This window comes from Parus major, chromosome 12 (assembly GCF_001522545.3).
Source record: "Parus major isolate Abel chromosome 12, Parus_major1.1, whole genome shotgun sequence".
NCBI classification, from domain to species: domain Eukaryota; kingdom Metazoa; phylum Chordata; class Aves; order Passeriformes; family Paridae; genus Parus; species Parus major.
This window is the reverse complement of record NC_031781.1, coordinates 6,756,198-6,774,606: the sequence shown is the minus strand read 5'-3', so window position 1 is coordinate 6,774,606 and position 18,409 is coordinate 6,756,198. Positions and strand designations below refer to the sequence as shown.

Genomic DNA, 18,409 nt, shown 5'->3' with positions numbered 1-18,409 from the left:
GTTAACACACACCAAAAAAACCCCAAACAAAATAGTAAAAGAGCAGTGCATGATGAAGTATTACAAAACAATTGCTGATCACTCTTCAGCTATCCTTAGAATTAGCAGTATTAGATAATCTTACCTTGTTACTTTAAATATACGCAGGAGACGAACACAGCGAAACACTGAAATCCCAAGGGGTGACATAATTTCCAACTCCACCAAAATGGTTTCAACAATGCCACCACAAACAACGAAGCAATCAAAGCGGTTAAAGAGAGAAACAAAATAGGCCTGTAGGCCCAAGCTGTACATCTTTACTAACATTTCACAGGTGAATAAAGCCAGAAGAACTTTATTTGCGATATCTGGAACAAAATATTAAAGAAAAAAAGGTTCTGAATTGCCACATAGATTCAATTTTATTTTAACACATTAGTACGATACTTTCTATATGAGTTTGCAGCTTTTTGCTTAAAAAGGAAGTACTGCTTTTTTTATATTGGACTGTATTTAATGCTTAAGTGGCAAAAGTTACACAAGGATGTAAAGATTCCTGCCAGCTATAAACTATTCATCTTCCCAATCTGTTGTGCAGTTCACGGTTCCTGAGCTCACAGCTTGAGTCCACACTGTAACTGAAGCAACCAGCCCACAGCAAGTTCTGCTGTGCCAGTTCCCATTTCCTCCTTATCTTTCAAGCACAGTTTCATGATAAAAGTACAGGTATTTACAATTTAGCATTGTCAGGTCTGTGCTGCTGTGTTACTAAGCTGTGTTACAGCTATGGAAATCAAAGACCACACTCAGTCATTTCTTTTATCTCCCTCTGGCTGGGCTGAATATCCTTCAGACAGCAAACAACAAAATGGCAAAGTACAAAAGTTGCCACTGATGGAACGCAACTATCCATAGTCAAGACCAGGACAAATAATATTTGACTGTACCTTGGATCTGGGTCAGCCAGTCAGGTTGATTGTAATGCTCTGATGAGATAGTTAACGTGTTCAAAAAGACCAAGACAATAACAAGCCAATAAAATGTGACAGATTTTACTGCAGCCCTACATTTTCTTCTGTTAAAGCGGTTCCAGCGACGCCAGCGCCGACTGAAAGTTCAAATAAAAATGAATTTATTATTATATGGAAATAATTAAGGAGAGTTTCCTCTGTGTAGAAAACAAGTGAAATTGTGTATGTGTGAGCAGGTGTATTTTCATAAATTGTGTATAATACTTCAAAAGTCGTGTAAATCATTACCAGTTGCAGATTAGGGACTGCTAATGTCTTATTCCTTTCTTTATACTTCCTTATAGATTTCTAAATGTCAACCACACGATTTGGAGACTCCAATTGCCTGGGACATAATTAGATTAAACTGCATTTAATATTTCAGTGGGTAACAAAATACATCTATCTTTCCAAGGCCCCATACACTTAATAGCAATAAAGAAAAGTCAATGAGTCAACTCAGAATTCAAATTAAACTCAGTCTAAAAATGTAGGTTTTGTGTTAAACTACAAAGAGAATTCTGGCAGTATTGAAGAGACTAGGAATGCTGAGGTCATCTCTTAGAAATCTACCCTATAACATCAGAAATCTTCTTCACTAATTCCTAGAGATTTCTACTGATGTGCTGTGAAATTGTGTCAGTGGGCAAATGTCTGTGGAATAAATAAGAGTGACAAGTTGAGGCTGTACCTAGATATGAGTTGGATTCACAAGTGAGGATATATCTTTGGGCTCATGAAACTAGACTCCTCTGCTTCACTTCTGGGAGCTCTGGTCAAGCATTAACTAAGTTTTCTTTATGCACCTTAAATTTGTACTTGTAGTAATGGACATTAATACAGGTTTCAGATATCAGTACAAAGATGTTTCAAGCCTTTGCAGTATTCTAACCATATAAAGGAAAAATATCCCGTCCTGACCTAAATCAATGTGGTATTCAAGAACATTCTTATCTTGCCAATCCTCTGCTATAAGGGCTGTGTCCATGGCCATCAGCAGGATGCCTCACTCCCTGGGTAGGTTAAACTGACTTTTTGTTACATTTACAGAACATCCTGTCATTGAAGTCCAAGAGACAAGAATAATAATGGTGGGATATCTCTACTTATAAGGCTCACAAGCAGGCTCAAACTGTGTAACTCCAAGCTTTCTGAAGCCAATGGGGCTGTTTTTTCCTTTTCCCCAAAAGGATGTGTGGAACCAGTGACAATAAAGAACAGCTAACTGGTGTTATGAATAAGTATAAATAATATATGAACAGGTATGAAAAACATAGGCACACATAAAGAGAAATAAAACAAAATCTCAAAAAGGAGAACAGCAGTAAATTTCTCCATTGGATTGATACAAGTAAGGCATGCTCCCAAAGATTAACTTCTATTTTGACTTGTAGTGCAGCAGGCAGGTGAGCTTGCAATGAAAAGCATTTTCTATTTTGATCCAAAGGCATTTTGACATTACGGTCAAAACAATATCCTTAATAAGTTATGGCCTGGCTTACTTTGTGCTCAAACACAGTGTACTGACATTGCAGGGTAACTAACATTCCAGAAGCAAGGAGCAGCCCAAAAGAGTGAGAATTGGACCAAGATTTTGCATTTACCTTAGAATGTGATTATAAGTGGAAAATACTGACCTGAACTTGGATTTTGAGATGGTTTGACTAGAAGAAAAGGAAAACGCATTTTAAGAATGGAGGAAAAGTAATTAACAAATTCATTTTCTTTAGAATTTTGCATTGGCATTACATATACATAAAACAAACTTTTAAAAAAATGCATCATGAATGCTGAAATTCTTTTGTCTGTTATTTATTTTCTGAAATACCGTTTCTAAAGCCCTATATATTTTCTTAGTGAAAGAAAGGAAATCTTCTCTAAAACTCAGTAAATAAACCTCGAATAAGCATGTAGAAGCTGCCTGGAAGTCATGAAAACCTGAGCAAATAAATATGGAACACCATGGGTTATAGAAATACTTACATACATTCAGTTATTGTCTAAAAAATACATATTTTCTAGGTAATGCACAATATAACGGAAAACATTTAGTTTTACATGTCATTAGAAGCTTCTATTCTTTTCTTAAAATTTTGGACAAAAATCAAACTTTATAAAAGCTTTCAGGAAATCACAATTCCACTGCAAGTTGAGTTGAGTTGTTTCCTATCTTCTTAACCTGAGAATTTTAGGAGCTCTTTAATACTCTACTAATTTGTCTAATATCAAACTTCTGCAAGTGCCATACAAAGCCTGGCTATTTCAAGGCACTTTTGGCTGAACAAAAGAAGGATCCTTTGAAATGCTGAGACGATGAGGTGGGAGCCTGGCACCCATCCGTGCACTCACCACAAACTCCCACAGCACGCCGGGCTCTCCCCTTCCCCGCTGACGTTCTCCGTGTTGACGGACTCGGTCTCGCTGGTGGGCATGCTCGCTGTGGGGACACAAAACTGCCTCAGAGCCAGCACCAAGCCAGGCACTGCACAGCTGGCATCTCCTGGCCTGTGGCAAACATGTCTCCAGCTCTGCTGAGAGCTTGGAGGATCTGAGGAGTCGTAGATGAAGTCAGACACTTCATCAGAATAAAAAGAAGAGGAGGTTTGTACAGAGTATGCTAGCCCAGCAAAGAAATTAACCTGAGCTAGATTCTGTAACTTTCCACTTTGAGAAGTGTTCTGTTAACACTTTGGAGGTGCTTTTCAACTGAAGTGCTGTAAACAAGCTCGCTGATTCCAAGAAAAATCATCTAACTTCTGAAAGCAGGAACAATCACACCGTGGTCACACTGACCACTCTTTGCTTTTACTGACATTATGAATTATCGAGGCAAGATGCCAGAAAGTAAATGTGCCTGCAAATACTGTGTGAGCAGCAGGCAGGAGCACGGGGAATGGGAGAATGGTCCTTCAAAGCATGATGAGAATTACAGCTAATGAAAAGGGGACGATTACATTTGCCACAGAGTGAATTATTAGACATATAGCAGGTCATTACTGAGTGGTTAGCAATTGTAGCTGATGGTTTTTTAGACAAAACTCATTTACAGCTGGGTCATCACCATTTGTCTTCAAATCAACTGAAATATAGAGGGAGGACACTTTATGTCAAAAAGTGTTAGGAAATTATGAACAGCCAAAGTTCTCAGTACTTCCTAGGGGAGAGCACTGCTACCATGTCTGCAAAGCAAGCATGAAAGGAAAACCTCAGGAACAAGAAAAGGGTGAATTAATGTTGCTGGTCTATACATTAGAAATACCATTTAAATTAGGAAACATAAGGCAGGTGCAAGATGCACTGAAATTACTGTAAAACCGCAAGAGAAAAAGAAAAACAGATCATTCTAAAGGCATTCTGGTGCATACCCTCCATGTTTTGATGGTTTTCTTGTTTGGATTATTTGGTTTGGTTTGGTTTGTTGGGAAGGGTTTAAGGCAATGTCTGTGGACTGAGAGCACCAAGGGCAGAAGGGCTGTACTGCCAGCTTCTGATAGGGAAATCTCACTATTTTGGCAGCCTAAAGGATGATATGAAATTTAAGAATCAGACCCTGAATTTTCTGATTTCTGAACAAATCAGGAACAAAGTGATAACTCTTGGAACAGTCTCTCTGCACAGCCTCTGTATTGCCTGAACACTGACATGAAGATAGAGGGGAGTGGGAAGTGCTGGTTTGGTTTCTGTGCCCATCAGTCCCATCCAAGCTGGAGACTGGCAGGTCTGTGCAGGCCAGGTGCTCAGCTACTGTTTGCAACAGCTGAGAATCTGTCCCCAAAGGCAAGTCACTGTCATATGAAATGCTAAACAGAGTGGCATAACAAAGAAAGATCCAAAATGTCCATGCAGGTGTTTGAATAAACAAAGCACTTCAGGCAGTAAGCACAGCAAAACCTTCTTTCACAAGGTTCTTCTGTTCTGGTGATTCTTTTAAAATATTACTGTAATGACTTTATATATTAAAACTCTCTGGTTAGCACCTGCAAGTGTCTCAGTTCTAATATCATGCTTCCCTTCACAAATTAGTTTTAAAACAACCGATTTTTCCAGTCGTGTAAGAACTTCACAGCTTACAGTCAGAGTTCAAAAAGAATTTCACTCAAAAGTAAAGAAAAAAATCATTGATGTTCAAATTCAACTATTAAAATTTCAAAGGGTTAAAGAAAAAAAAATCACAAAATTATTTCAAATGTAGTCTCAGGGCTCTGGAACTAAGAATGTTTATTTCAAAAAGCCAGTGTCTTTTGAAATGTAAATAAGGGTTTTCCCTGTCTGGTAAAGAACTGAACTGGTTGCCTTGTGCCAGGTGACTTGACTGCTGTTAGAAAACACATTATAGTCACCTAATGATGAACATTTCAGCACTTGTGATGGGCAACTACAAAATAAGAGTGCAGAAGTCTTGTTTCACACACAAGTAAGAGCTGCCAGGAAAGCATAGCTAGGCCTACTTCCATCATTATTGCATATGTACAATGTGTCCCACACTTGTATTTCAAATTTATCAATTCTTCCATCCCCTGAAAAAAATAAAATTACCTAGAATTTGGTTCTTCCTAAAGTGTCATTCCTGAGTGACAAAAAAACTACATTCAATGTAAGTAATGCAAATGCATGTAAAAGTGAAGTACTGTAATTTTAACTCAAGTCTACCCTGACTTTATGTGTTTGCCCACAGTAAGAAATACTAGCCCCTTTTGAACAGGATTTGTGAAGAAAATCAAAGTAAAAATATCTTTGTCCCTATTGAAGTAAATGTCAGTTCTGCTAATTATTAAATACATCAGAATGTTACTGTGTTTCACACACCACAGGGATGTTGCTCCATCTCTATCAGTGACTTGCAGGTGCTGTATTACAAACAGAAGAGGGGAAAAAACCCAACAAATTCACATTAGAAACTCAGATGTCATTATATTGTAATTTATATGTCAAAATTGAAACTTGACAGAAGTATTGAGAAAGGCACCATGTGGAAGTCCAGCTCCAGCAATGCCAGCAAGTCATCAGGTCTTTAGCCAGGAGAAAACAGCAGCACTGCATGTCCACATCCACTCTGCTAATGCAAGCAACCTGCCAGGTCTCAAACGACTCCATTCCATGGCCACAGCTCCATAGGGGCAGGTGGTGCCCATGAGGCAAACACAGCACACAATTTTGAGAGACTTTTGAGAGACTGACCTCAGCAGGGTCAGCTCTGAGATCTTGTAAAACTGGCACCCCAGTATTTAAAGGAAGATTCCAAATTTTCTCTTTTCTTTATTGACCTTTTGCCCTTATTTTGGCATTCTTCTGAAAGATTATCTAGATTTCTAGATCTAATAATCTCTTCAATTCAGCTAACTGGTTTCAAACAAAAGAATGCTTGCATTAGACAATATAAGCAACCCATACAGCATGCACCTTAATACTTTCCTGAGTGGATAGAAAACAGGTGAAATACATCAACTACTACATTTTGCTTCTGTGGATAAGAATGTAACATGAGAAAAACAATCCATGGTATTCACAAGGTACTCTATGGAGTTTTCAGACTTTGGAGCAGGGATTGCAATCTCCACTCCAGGATGTAACATAATTAATGCACAGCGAAGAGCAAGCCACTGTCTATCAGCAGTGATGTGCCCTCAACAGGTAGAGTCAGGAGAAATAGATTCCATAATCCTGCAACACACCCATTCAGTGTCACTGTAGAATCCAGGAGCAGGCCAAATTGCAACCTGAATTACTGAATTGTGGTGTCAAGTGTTATTGTTAGAAATGTTTTCCTCTCTAATGTAAATTATTTCAACTTCAACTGTGCATTTTCAATCCATAGGCTGTTGTCATTTTCACACTGGTGCTTGTTGGGCAGCCTTGTGGTTACATGTGCTGAAGGAAAAGTGCTGTAGAAGTGGAGTGATCTGCACAGCTCATCAGTATTTGCTTCTGCAGAGAATCTTGGCATTATTTTAAAGTGGTAAAATTATAGACCAGTCTTACAAAAAATGTCATCTTCTGTTTGCTAGTAGCAGCCAACCAATTGCCTGAACTCAAAAATTGTGCTAATTCTTTCTCAAATTACGTGAATTCTCAAAATACATTAATTTTCTGAATCCTTTTTACCAAATTTTTGAGGTAGTCAAACAGTTGAACAGAGTGAAAAAAAAAAATCCCCAAAGTGGCAACATTTTCATTACAAATTCATCTCAAATTTTCCTAAGTCTTCTGCCCAGAAAACACTTCAGAAAGAAGTGGCACTATCTCTTCTGACTGTGAAGCTTCTCGGGGTAAATTCAGTTTAAGGAGAAACGTTTAAGACGTTCTCCATGCTAGTGTAGCAAGACATCATTTTTCATAGTGCAGATTTAATGTTGTAGATCATTCTTATGGGCTCTCTCTTTTTATAGGCAGCCCATGAAAAAGCAATATAAGGTTGGCTGCATAGCAGTAGGAGTGCAAATTAATCGGGTTTTGTTACAGTAACATCACTGAACCAACCACTTGTAGCCTGAAGGATGACACTGTGCACCTTGGGAATGTTGTATATTCTACACACGTTGTTTTTAATGGAAATACAAGAAGAGGAAATACAAAGAAAAATATTTAGTGTGGTGTTTCTAATCTAGAGACAGTCTAAGCTTCAACTCCTCAGATCAGCATAATCACCCCATGAACTCAGGAAGAAATAAACTTCAGCCATTAAGTTGTACTTTGGGAAAACCCTGCTCACAAAAGGTGCACCTGCCCTGCAAGGCAGAAGAATCCAAGTCAGTGCCCATGTTTGGGATGCCTTTGACTTGCAAGGTCAGGCACCAGTCATGACACAGCAGCCACTGCCAGCAGGTGACAGCAGGTTTTCAGCCAGGGCTGGGCTGCCTCCTGGCAGACATCAGAACCTGAACAGCCTCGTTTAAGGGCTGGGTTCTAATACATAGTTCAAAGTAAAATTGTAACTGTCTTCTCACCATTTTTATAGAAAAACTATTTCTATTCACATAGAGCTGAGTGAGCTATCAGACAATATATGTAACAGTTGCACAAAGAATTTCAAGCAGAATCAGTGTTTGTACAAAATGAGTCCACGGGGTAGCAGCAATTTCTGACAGAGTTCTGCATTCTCTAAAGTAACTGGATGAGTTTTCAACCTCAGTCTGGGCCACAACAGTGATTGTTAGGACAGCAGGAAAGCCACTTGGTCAAATAACTCAGTTGCAGATAGGATTAAAACTAGATCTCCTAATTTCTGCAACTGTGCTCATGTCCAAACAGGACATTTGGCAGTATTAAAACAGGCAGATTTGAAAATAACTGCCATACTCTAAACCTTCTATTCAACTCCATTGTGGGTGGAGACTAGCGAATAAAACAAATTACAGAAATAAAACCATCAAGAGCAAAAGGAGATATACAGTAAAAGCTTGTTTTGTTTTGTTAGATTCTACATCATAAGTATCAAAAGTAAATAGTAAATATTATTATCACACTGTTCTAAGCTTACACTATGATGCATTATAAAACTCATAAAATACTTTTATTACTTTCTTAACACTTAAAATACATTTTTGATCTGGTTTACCTGACTTTTGAAAAAGAAAACCTATCCTTCAAGAACAGCCAGAGACAAAGACACTTCAGTGGAAATCTGAAGGGATCAAACACTCTGCTTTAGGGAGGTAGAGCAGCACCTCTATTTCAAACATGCACTTCAACCAGCAGGAGGAAGGTCTGCATGCACGAGGGGTTCCATGCTACAGAGGGTTATGCCCCAGTTATAGAAATGCAAACAATCTGTGCCCCTGAAAGCTACCACATCCAATGCAGTATTGGCACAAAAGAAAATTCAACTGCAAATCCAAACACGTTTTACCATGTTTATTGGAAGAACGGCCAAAGCAGCTAAGTCTGCTTTTCTTCTTGTCTTCCATTAAGTCAGCCAGTGTAAGCCCTGGGGAAGCACATGTAATCCCAGCAGTGACGCGGGAGGTGGCAGCAGTCGCAACGCAAAAAACAAAAACGTGTCCGTACACACAACACAGGCAAGGTTAGGCAAAACAAACGGAATCACCGGCAGCACGACTGATCACAGCTGAACCCCTCACCTCTCTCGGATCCTCGCATTTTGAGCTAAATTCGCAGTGCTTTGAAGGCAACGGAAGTTTTTACATTGACTTCAGGATAATCAGCTATTGGTTCATAATAAAGACTTCCAACTTTCACTAAAGGCACATTTACAATTCTAACGATTAAAAGGTATTCTGTTATTCAACAGCATTGAATACCTGCCTGTTATCAGCAACAGAGATGTACAAATGCACAGGATTCATAAATAAATAACTTAATGACTTCTCTGAATAGAAATTTTCAAATGCTGGGGGTGCATTGTGGGAACCTCAACTGTAATTTTAAATAATTACGTGCGAAACTATTAATCACTGACTTGACCATCTTTGAAATCTCTATCTTTGCTTGCCACAGAGACCTTCTGTATCCTAAACATCTTCATCTTTCATAATAAACCATTCATAAACATCTTCTACATCATTGAAGAGCACCATGGTGATCTTCCATCGCCATAAACCAGCAGTAATCTGGATCACCCAGAGGTTCAGATATTCAAAGTAGGGACACAGTTGCTGAGAAGCCTGAAAATTATTATTCTATCTTGGGACCCAGCTCTACTTCATGTTTCTAAAATGGCTCAAGAGAAAACTTCACCAATATATTTCAACTAAATTTATTTCCTAATAATATCTGAAATGCAAGGAAGTAGAGCAACTCAGCAACCCTTCCTTGTTTACAGGCTGTTGTAGACGATATTAAGAATGAAATACCAAGCCACATATTTTAGGACATGTGCATAAATCCAGGAGTGCTAGGAGATTGCCTGTTCACTGGAAATTTCCACACAAAAGCATATATGTCTGCCAGAAATTAAATTCTTGGCATTTCTCTTAAAACTCTTTTAATTACTTTCCTTCTGTTTTCCCCTTGCAAGTCTTCTACAACCTTTAACTTAGCCTAAAATTATGACTAAGTTAACAGTTTAGACTTACGAGTTCTTTCAAACTCAGTAGCTATGCAAAGTATTTTTTTATCTGTATGACCTCAAAGCTGTTTAAGGAATGGCAGAGCAAATGGGGTTTTTTGCAGCCTATTAACAAACATCCAATTTGAACAGGACAAGAAAAGGTTCCCAGGATTTCACCTGTAAACGCAGCCCTTTGGCATCATAGCTGACAGCCCAGTCATCCAGCACTCTGTGCAAACTCACCGACAGTTCTACACATCAGCCTTGTACAACGTCTATTTACTCCATTAAATGTGCCATCTTTTACATTCAGGCTTAGGATTTTCTATTGGTACTCAAACCCACAGTTTATGTACTCCTTCCACACATTAGTAGCAATAACTAAGTATAGTGAACTCCGGCTTTTTTGCACTGTTCTAGATAAAAATTCTATTTGTGCAACACGTTTTCCAATAGACATAAATTATTCCTCTCCAGTGATGCTGGAATCAACACCAACCCACAAGTTGCCTTCCAGTCTCATAAAATCCATGTCCTTCCAGCCAGTAACATGGTTCCACACTCCCATACTCTGCTTTTACTGTGGGCTAAAGGACTAATAAAATTCTGAAACTCAAAGATTTTGAAAAACCACTACTACCTCTGCAATACAGAGATAAGTTTAGAAACAGATACCTCAATATGAAATGACATCATTTTTGTCACTTACTGCGCCTGAAAACTACTGTGACTTAAAAGAAGAGTTCACAGTAAATTAGCAACACTAGAAGAAAAGCAATGGTAATAATGTATCATTTCAGCACAGGAAATACAAAGACAACAAAGAGTTGTCTTTGACAAACCATTTCCCTTTAAAAATACTCTAGCTAATCTGGTATCCCTGACTTTCCAGGGTATAACATTAATAACAAGGTACTATGTAGCATTACAATATATACTGAAATTTGGATTTAGTGTTAAATCAGTAACCACATCCTGAGTCTGTGTTCTCATTTATGTACTGCTCTAAAACTTCTCATGAAAATTTTAACTGCTACTCTGCAAACATGATAAAGAGGCTAAAATAGCCTCTGCTAAATTATGACATTAAAATCTGCTGTTACTAGAATTTTCAGATATACAGAAATCAATTATAACTTCTAGTTTTTATAGGATCACAAAATTAACTTGTTCTTATACCTTAAGACTCAGGTTAGAAGCACAAGAGGGTCACTACAAGATAAATTACCTGTTTATAATAGCCTACTGTCAAATAAATACATCATAAATTATATTTCTTAGTGTCAAATGAAAATCCCACAAGATTTCATTTATTGTACACCCAGTTAAGACAAATAGTAAAAATATTTTCTATTGTATTCTGAATATCAAAAAGAAAGACACAGAATGTCATTTTCCTACTTCAACAACAACAAAAAATCCTCAGTATTAGCACAAGGTTATTTCTTGACCGTAGCTTTGGCCATATTTTTAGGCTCTTTATTATTTCCCTTGCATGCTCCCACAGGAAAACACATTCTAAGGATTTACAATGACACTTAGTGGCACATAGTTTCTCTGCACTAATTCTTTCCAGGACACAAATAAAGCAAAGTTTGTAAACCTCAGTAGTGACTGAGTGCAGACAGTGGTTTATACATGGACACCCCAAACAGAATTTTGTTGTAAGATTCCAAATTATCTTCCACAACACTGCATCTCCATATTAACAGACAATTGTTCTGCTAACCAACACTTCTGGTAACTGGGAAAGGGAAAGCACTGGACAGGCTGTGCTCCCTGCAGTGAAACACCCCCAGGAGGAGTCAAACCATCCCCACAGAAGCAGAGCAGAAAGAATACGTACTGTTCCTCTTGCCTTCTTCATCAGCCTCTTCATCATTCTCGGGGTCAATGTCTTCTGCCTGGGTAATCCAGTCCAAATATCCCTTCAGATCTTCTTCGAGCTGTTGTTTTTCACGTAGCTTCTGAAAGTCACCTCGGGCCTTGGCTTTTTCCCTTTCTTTGGAAAATTCTCTATCAAATGCAGATAAAGCAGAAAAAAAACACGGATTGACAAACTCCCTGGTATTTTGATCAAAGTCTTGGCACTTTGTGCAGATTAACAATGTGACATAGAAAATACACCGAAGATTTGAGCACTGCTTTGAAAACAAGGTAGAGGTGCAAAGAAGTCATGGCAAATCCCTACCACATCTCAACTTTCAGAACTTTTATGATTCAATTAAAATTAAGCAGTATTTTTGACACTTCCCATAAGGGAAAAGTCCATTCTCATTTAATCACTGCTCTTCTTAAATCTTACCGATTTTAAAATTGCTTTTACCTACAAATATAAATTAACTTGCAATAATGAAGCAATTTCACATTTAAGTATTATGTTTCAGTGAAAATAAAATTGTAATAACTAATTCTAAAATCCTTCCTCTCCCAGCCTCTTTCAGTATTGCAGAACTCCACTATTGGGTTCTCCCTTAACTATATCACACACAGACTCCTGTGCTGTTGGAAATTTGCTCCCTGCAACACAACCTAGGAGTCCTGTTCTCACAGAAACAGAAACTTAATCCTCTACTAATCCTTATTACCCCAATCTCAAGACAATGTATTGGACTATCTATCCAGTATAGTTCATGATTAGGATCAATCCCTGAATTATCATGGAATGATAATAAAAATAATAAAACCATGCTCTTTGACAAGGAGATTGGATAAAATGGCTTCATACTGTCTTTTTCAACTTGAATTTCCCTGTAAATCTAAGAGTCCCTGAATGACATATGACTCAAGACAATTAACAAGTATATTCTCCCCCCACATCTCACCATTATTAGGATTTTTGGTGTGATCCAGAGCTCCAAAAGAGTAACCCCCTTTGCTACATGGATCAACACATTCCAATTTATCTGAGTGTCATTATGTAGTGTTAGGGGCAGACAAGGATCTTTTGGACTGTACTCTAAGTACATACAATTCAGTATTTAAAGTGAAGCTTGTTCTCACTAACACTTTAATCATTGAAGGGATTGGGTTCAGAGGGACCTCAAAGCTCATCCCATTCCTTGTTCCTGCCATGGGCAGAGACATCTTCCCCTTTTCCCAGGTCACCCCAAGCCCTGTCCAGCCTGGCCTTGGACACTTCCAGGGATGTGGCAGCCACAGTTTCTCTGGGAAACCTGTGCCAGGGCCTCACCACCCTCACAGGGAAAAATTTCTTCCTAATACTGAACTACCTTCATTCAGTTTTAATCTGTTTACCCCTTGTCCTACTGCTACTTACTTAAATCTTACGATAGGGCTTAAGTTAAACTTAAAAAAATGGCTAGAACAATTTCATTTCCTATGATTTTGCAACTCCTTTATTTATTGGAAAATTTCATCTGAAAATATTCCCTAATTAATATGCTCTTAAAGGGAAATTTATTGAACTACCCGATAATATAATTTTCAAGTGGAAAATACTATAAAATTAGCATAAGATAGAAAAATATTTTAAGGAGGTAAAACAATTAGCAATAAAAATACTGCCCTAAGAAAACAGAACAGAGTAACAGAAAGTCTCAGTTTTTCAATATAATATTTCAGTTTGATGACATACACTATTTATTTAGAATTGCAAAGACAATCTCTCCAGAGGGTTTCTTATTTATTTTTATTAGCTTTTTTAGTCTTTAAACATGTCAGAGCAAAAATTTAGTGTTTAGAGGACATCAGTAAATTTAAGTGTTAAGCTGTTTACATACAACCATAGAGATGCTGAAGGTTTTTTTAGTGTTATGTTGCAGAAGTTACACAGCTTTCTGCTGCAAATGCTAAGAGGCAGGCACTACATCCTTTACAGCTGAGGACTTAATTCAACAGCATTTCAGCTAGGCACATGGGGATCATCCTGTTCCATCTGATGGCACTCTAATGAAGCTGAAGAATGCCAGCACTTGCTTTGCATTTGCTACCCTTCACCTCCCATCCAAGGACAAGATTCTGCAAGAGGCCATCATCTCCTCACAAAAATGCAAGTGAAAGAGAGAGTTCTAAAGATCTCTCTGAAAGATAATCACTCTGAAAAAAAAAGCCAGAGTAATTTCACAAGTCAATAAGAAGCTGTTTGGGTTAAGGAATGCTGGGTTTAAGCTTCTCCCAGAGGATTAGAGACTGTCCTTTACACCTGACTGAGGCAACGCACTCGTGACTCACTTCCCACAGGCAGTATCTTTGGAGAAAGAGCTATCATGGCAGAGTAGGAAATGAGAAGTAACAAGCCTTGCTGGCTTTTACTTAGTATTCATGTCTTTTTCATTTAAAGTCCTTCAGGTATTTCTCATTAATTCAAAGGAGATGTGATGCATGAGGGTGAAGTAAAACAAAAGTTGCTGTTATTATATAGAGTGAAGTGAACAAAATAATTTTTTAATTAATGAGCTGGCAAGGCTGATACTTTGAACAGCATTTCGCCCATGCCTGAATCACTCTCTGACTTCACATTAAAACAGTGGAATGCAGAGAATTAAACCTAATTTTTTTATATACACAGCTGATTCTGACCTTTCCCTTTAATGCTGCACAGAATTCAAATGCTGCCTTGCTACAGGCTGCTGCAATTTATTAGTAGGGGGAGATGCAAGGGTGCTTATTTCCACAATATTGGGAAAATATAATTTTATTTCTAAAGCTTGACTGTTTATAAGGAACTATAAAACATGAGAAGACAATTTTCTTCAGAGGAGGGAAGAATCTAAGTCTATGGTATTTTTTTTCTGTCAACATCTGCAATGAAGGGACATCCTTCAGACATATAGGTACATACTCCTTTTAGTGAAATGACATGAATAAGAAGGGAGAATTTAATAGAATTTGAAAGTAATGAGTTTCCTGTTGGCAAAACAAAAGCATCTCTCTTTTTTTGGCCAAGAAATAAGCAATTTGAAAAAGATGATGGAGGTGAGGAAAGGGAGAGATGTTGGCTCTTTAAAGCTTCTGACTTTAGAAGACATCTAGAGAAAAAGATACTTGAATATTTAGATAAAGATACATAGACATTGGCTGATCTCTGGAAGGAGGACTAAGGCAGCTGCTTGTGCAGCATTTCATGGCTGTGGAGTGGGAAGGGTGGGTCCAGGGCAGAAAAGAAAAGCTTTTGGCTCTGCAGGCAACAGGGACTGACATGGTCAGACTGGTGGCCTGAACTGGCCTCCCTGTCATCAACCCAGCACTCAGACCAGCAGCCTCTGAAGCTGACAGGCTCAAGAAACTGCATATTAATTGCACTAAGTGGATTTAAGCTCTGTAAATATTTGGTTTCACAAATGCCTGTGCTAAGAGCTAACTTTGAAACACATACTTCATTCGGGTTTGATAAAATGACCTGGATCTGATATTGGAAAGTATTTTGGGCAGGGGGTGCTGCATCTGCAGCACAATAGAGACATCACTTGCAAAATAAAGCATTGGATGGAGACTAATTTACATAATCTCATTTACTTTTAGTAATAACTAACCTACTATATAAAAATCAGAGTTTATTTCTGTTGCCCAAGAATTCCTTGTCTCCTAGCAGAAAGATGATCTCATTTCTCTGCTCAGGCACAACACCATCATCATCAATGGCTGTTGAGGCAGAAGCATATAAAATGCAGGGCTTGACTTCATGCTTCAATAGTCTGGGGTAATCATGTCAGATTTTTCTTTTTTCAGCAGAGTGAAATAACTCCTGCTGGTGTGCATCAGTTGGAAATGGCTTGATGCAACAAGGTGGAAGTGGCAGCAGGGAGTGCCTGCTGGGACTCAATTACATCTCCCTGGTTCTCACACCTTAAATTACAGGCAGGATCATTTGAACCAAAAATCCTAAGGCAATTTGTTGAAATGCTTTTGGTATACTCTTCCTTCTCTCTGTATATTCAGATATAAAAACTAGAGACACCTATACCAGCCCCTGACTGGCTGAAACCTTTCCCATGCTAAGGGCCAGGGATATTTCATCAGGGGGCCTGTGCAGCACCACAAGAGTTGCTGAAACTCCTGTGCATCTCTAGGCATTGATGATATGAAGCAAACATGTGCTTTTGATAGCTAAGCATAAATCAGGACACAAATCCTTCGTTAGCCACATTCCTGCCCTTTTGTGTCACTGCAAATGCAGTGGGAAGGAGAGTGAATCTCCAGCAGTACAGAGCTCACTGCACACAGGGTCTGCTATGTGGAAAGTGTTAAGCTAAATCTATATGTAGAACTGCCACCCAGACATCCCAGACTCATTTATTCACAGAGAACAGTCACATAATAACAAAAATGTACTCACAGGAGTACAGTGTTGGCCACCAGACTTGCAGGAGAGGTTTCACACAGTGGTAACCATACCAACCAACAAATCAGCAGAATCAAGTCAGAGAACTAAAACTACTTCAAGTGTACAAGCTAAGCACAGACAGCAGCTCACAGCTGGGTGTAAAGTATAACAGATGTGGAGAGACATAAAAAAGGCTAAGTAACATCACATCTTTAATTACAGGAGATTTGTATACATAATTTTCACCCCTTCTTTTACGGGAAAAAAATTCACAGGCTGAACACTAGAATTATTACTGTAGGACAAAACCAAAAAATCCCAGCAGGAATTTTCCTTGAGCAAGGAACATTGGGCTCTTGCTGGAGAAATGCAAACTGGTATTACCTACCCATGGCTATCTCTGTGCAGTTGGTTAGTAATTAACAAAATGTGCATTCAACAGCTCCAGCAGCAGCTCTGAGGAGCAAGGGCCTGTACAGCCTTACTGTGCCAGGGTGCCCAAGGATGCTACGGGACCATGGGTAGGAACTGACAGATAGGGAACCATTGGATAGAGCAACAAAGCTGAGATCTGATGTTTCAAACCATTGTTAATTAGATCTGCATGTTAAGATGTGCCCCTTCTCAAGACCCATTTGGCTCAGGACACTCTGGACTTCTTGGAAGATGAAGGGGCAGTTCTGAGCACAAGACCAAACATTGTCATCCCTGACATCGGGATGTGCCCTCTCAGTGGAGTTTCTGAAGCTTCCATGGTTTGTTCCCTGCCAGAGGCTCACAGGCAAGCACCCCATGAGACTAATCCCCCAAAAATCTAGGTGTGGTGAGTTCAGACAGGACTGAAATAAAATCAGTTCCCTCCAAGTTCTTATTCAAGAGTACAGAACTGTCCACACTGACTTTAGTGGTTTCTGTCTAAGGCAATCAGTTATTTACTGCTGTATACAGCTGAAAGTATTTTCTGATTAATTATTGTTAGTATATTCAATTGACTGATCCAATATAACATTTCCTTGTTTTTTATTTATGTGAGTTTTTATTTTCACCAGGACACAGAAGTTAAATGAGCTTGCTTCAGCTTATAATTTCCCGAGATCTACAGCTGGAGTCCCTCTCCTTGTTTTCAATGTAGATTCAGTTTATCTACAGGAAGGAGTTAGATTTTCAGCAATAATTTTGATTTTATATTTTTCACTAAGGCCTTCCTGGTGCTGTGAAAAGGAACACTGTCAAAAACAGTTAATTTTCCTTTTGCTGAAAGGCTATGGATGGCAGTTTACTGCCGTTTTCTATTTGGTGCATCATTATTCAAATGTCTTTTTCTATGATTTTTTCCATATATACTGCAGACAACAGTTCTTAGGTCTACAAGCTTCTCTGCACCAAGTATTATATTTTATATGACATTAATTGACAGACATTGCTGGGAGACTGGGGTGGATGAATACACACTCTTAGGTTTTAGAATCACTATGTACACACGTTGCAAATATTACTAGCAGAAAGAAATTGAAAAAGTTAACATTCATTTAGTAACCTGCAAGATCACCTGTAGGAGGATGTAAGGACATGTCAAAGCTTATGTTTTGGTGTCCTTTGGTAAGGTAATAAATTGAACTTATAGATTTAATAAAGTGTGTTTGAAATAAAGTGAATAAAGTGTGTTTTGTTCCCATGGCTACCCAAAGAAATACCAATGCCTTAGCAGAAAATGCTATCAGCAGAACCCATCTCCTAATGACAAGGACCATCTTCAGGAATAGATTATCATGCACCATTAAAAGCCATGCCTCTTGATAAATGAGTTTTGAAGTTTTATAATTTATTTCCTCTGTTCATAGCAAACCAGTTTAATACATGCTGAATTACTGACATGCCTATTTTAACTTTTTTTTTTTAATTTCAACTTTTTACACTTTCAGTACGGATGAGTATCTTCATCCTACCCTTTATTTGCTAACTTTCTAATAACCTTAACCTTATAATTTCTAACTCAATTTCAGCTCACTCTTTTGCACCAACAGCCATGATATGCTCTGGTCTTCTACACTGGAATATCTGGAGAAGGACTGTCCTGAGCTACCAATTTCTATGCTTAGTATTTTGTGCCTTCAGAGAATTCAC

General features: G+C 38.4%; 1 protein-coding gene across 21 annotated transcripts in view; it reads right to left on the bottom strand.

Annotated features, from left to right (window-relative positions):
• CACNA1D (calcium voltage-gated channel subunit alpha1 D) overlaps positions 1 to 18,409 on the bottom strand; it is a 168,374-nt gene that overhangs the window by 67,041 nt on the left and 82,924 nt on the right. For 11 of the 21 annotated variants that reach the window (XM_015640926.1, XM_015640930.1, XM_015640935.1 and 8 more), the window contains exons 9-13: positions 11,846 to 12,015; positions 3,342 to 3,429; positions 2,630 to 2,656; positions 930 to 1,090; positions 125 to 350 (exon numbers count right to left, since the gene is read on the bottom strand). In XM_015640926.1, coding sequence (XP_015496412.1) covers positions 125 to 350; positions 930 to 1,090; positions 2,630 to 2,656; positions 3,342 to 3,429; positions 11,846 to 12,015 — 672 coding nt within the window. Of the gene's footprint in view, positions 1 to 124; positions 351 to 929; positions 1,091 to 2,629; positions 2,657 to 3,341; positions 3,430 to 8,838; positions 8,917 to 11,845; positions 12,016 to 18,409 lie in introns of all 21 variants that reach the window. The other 10 variants (XM_015640922.1, XM_015640921.1, XM_015640929.1 and 7 more) reach the window with 1 other exon arrangement.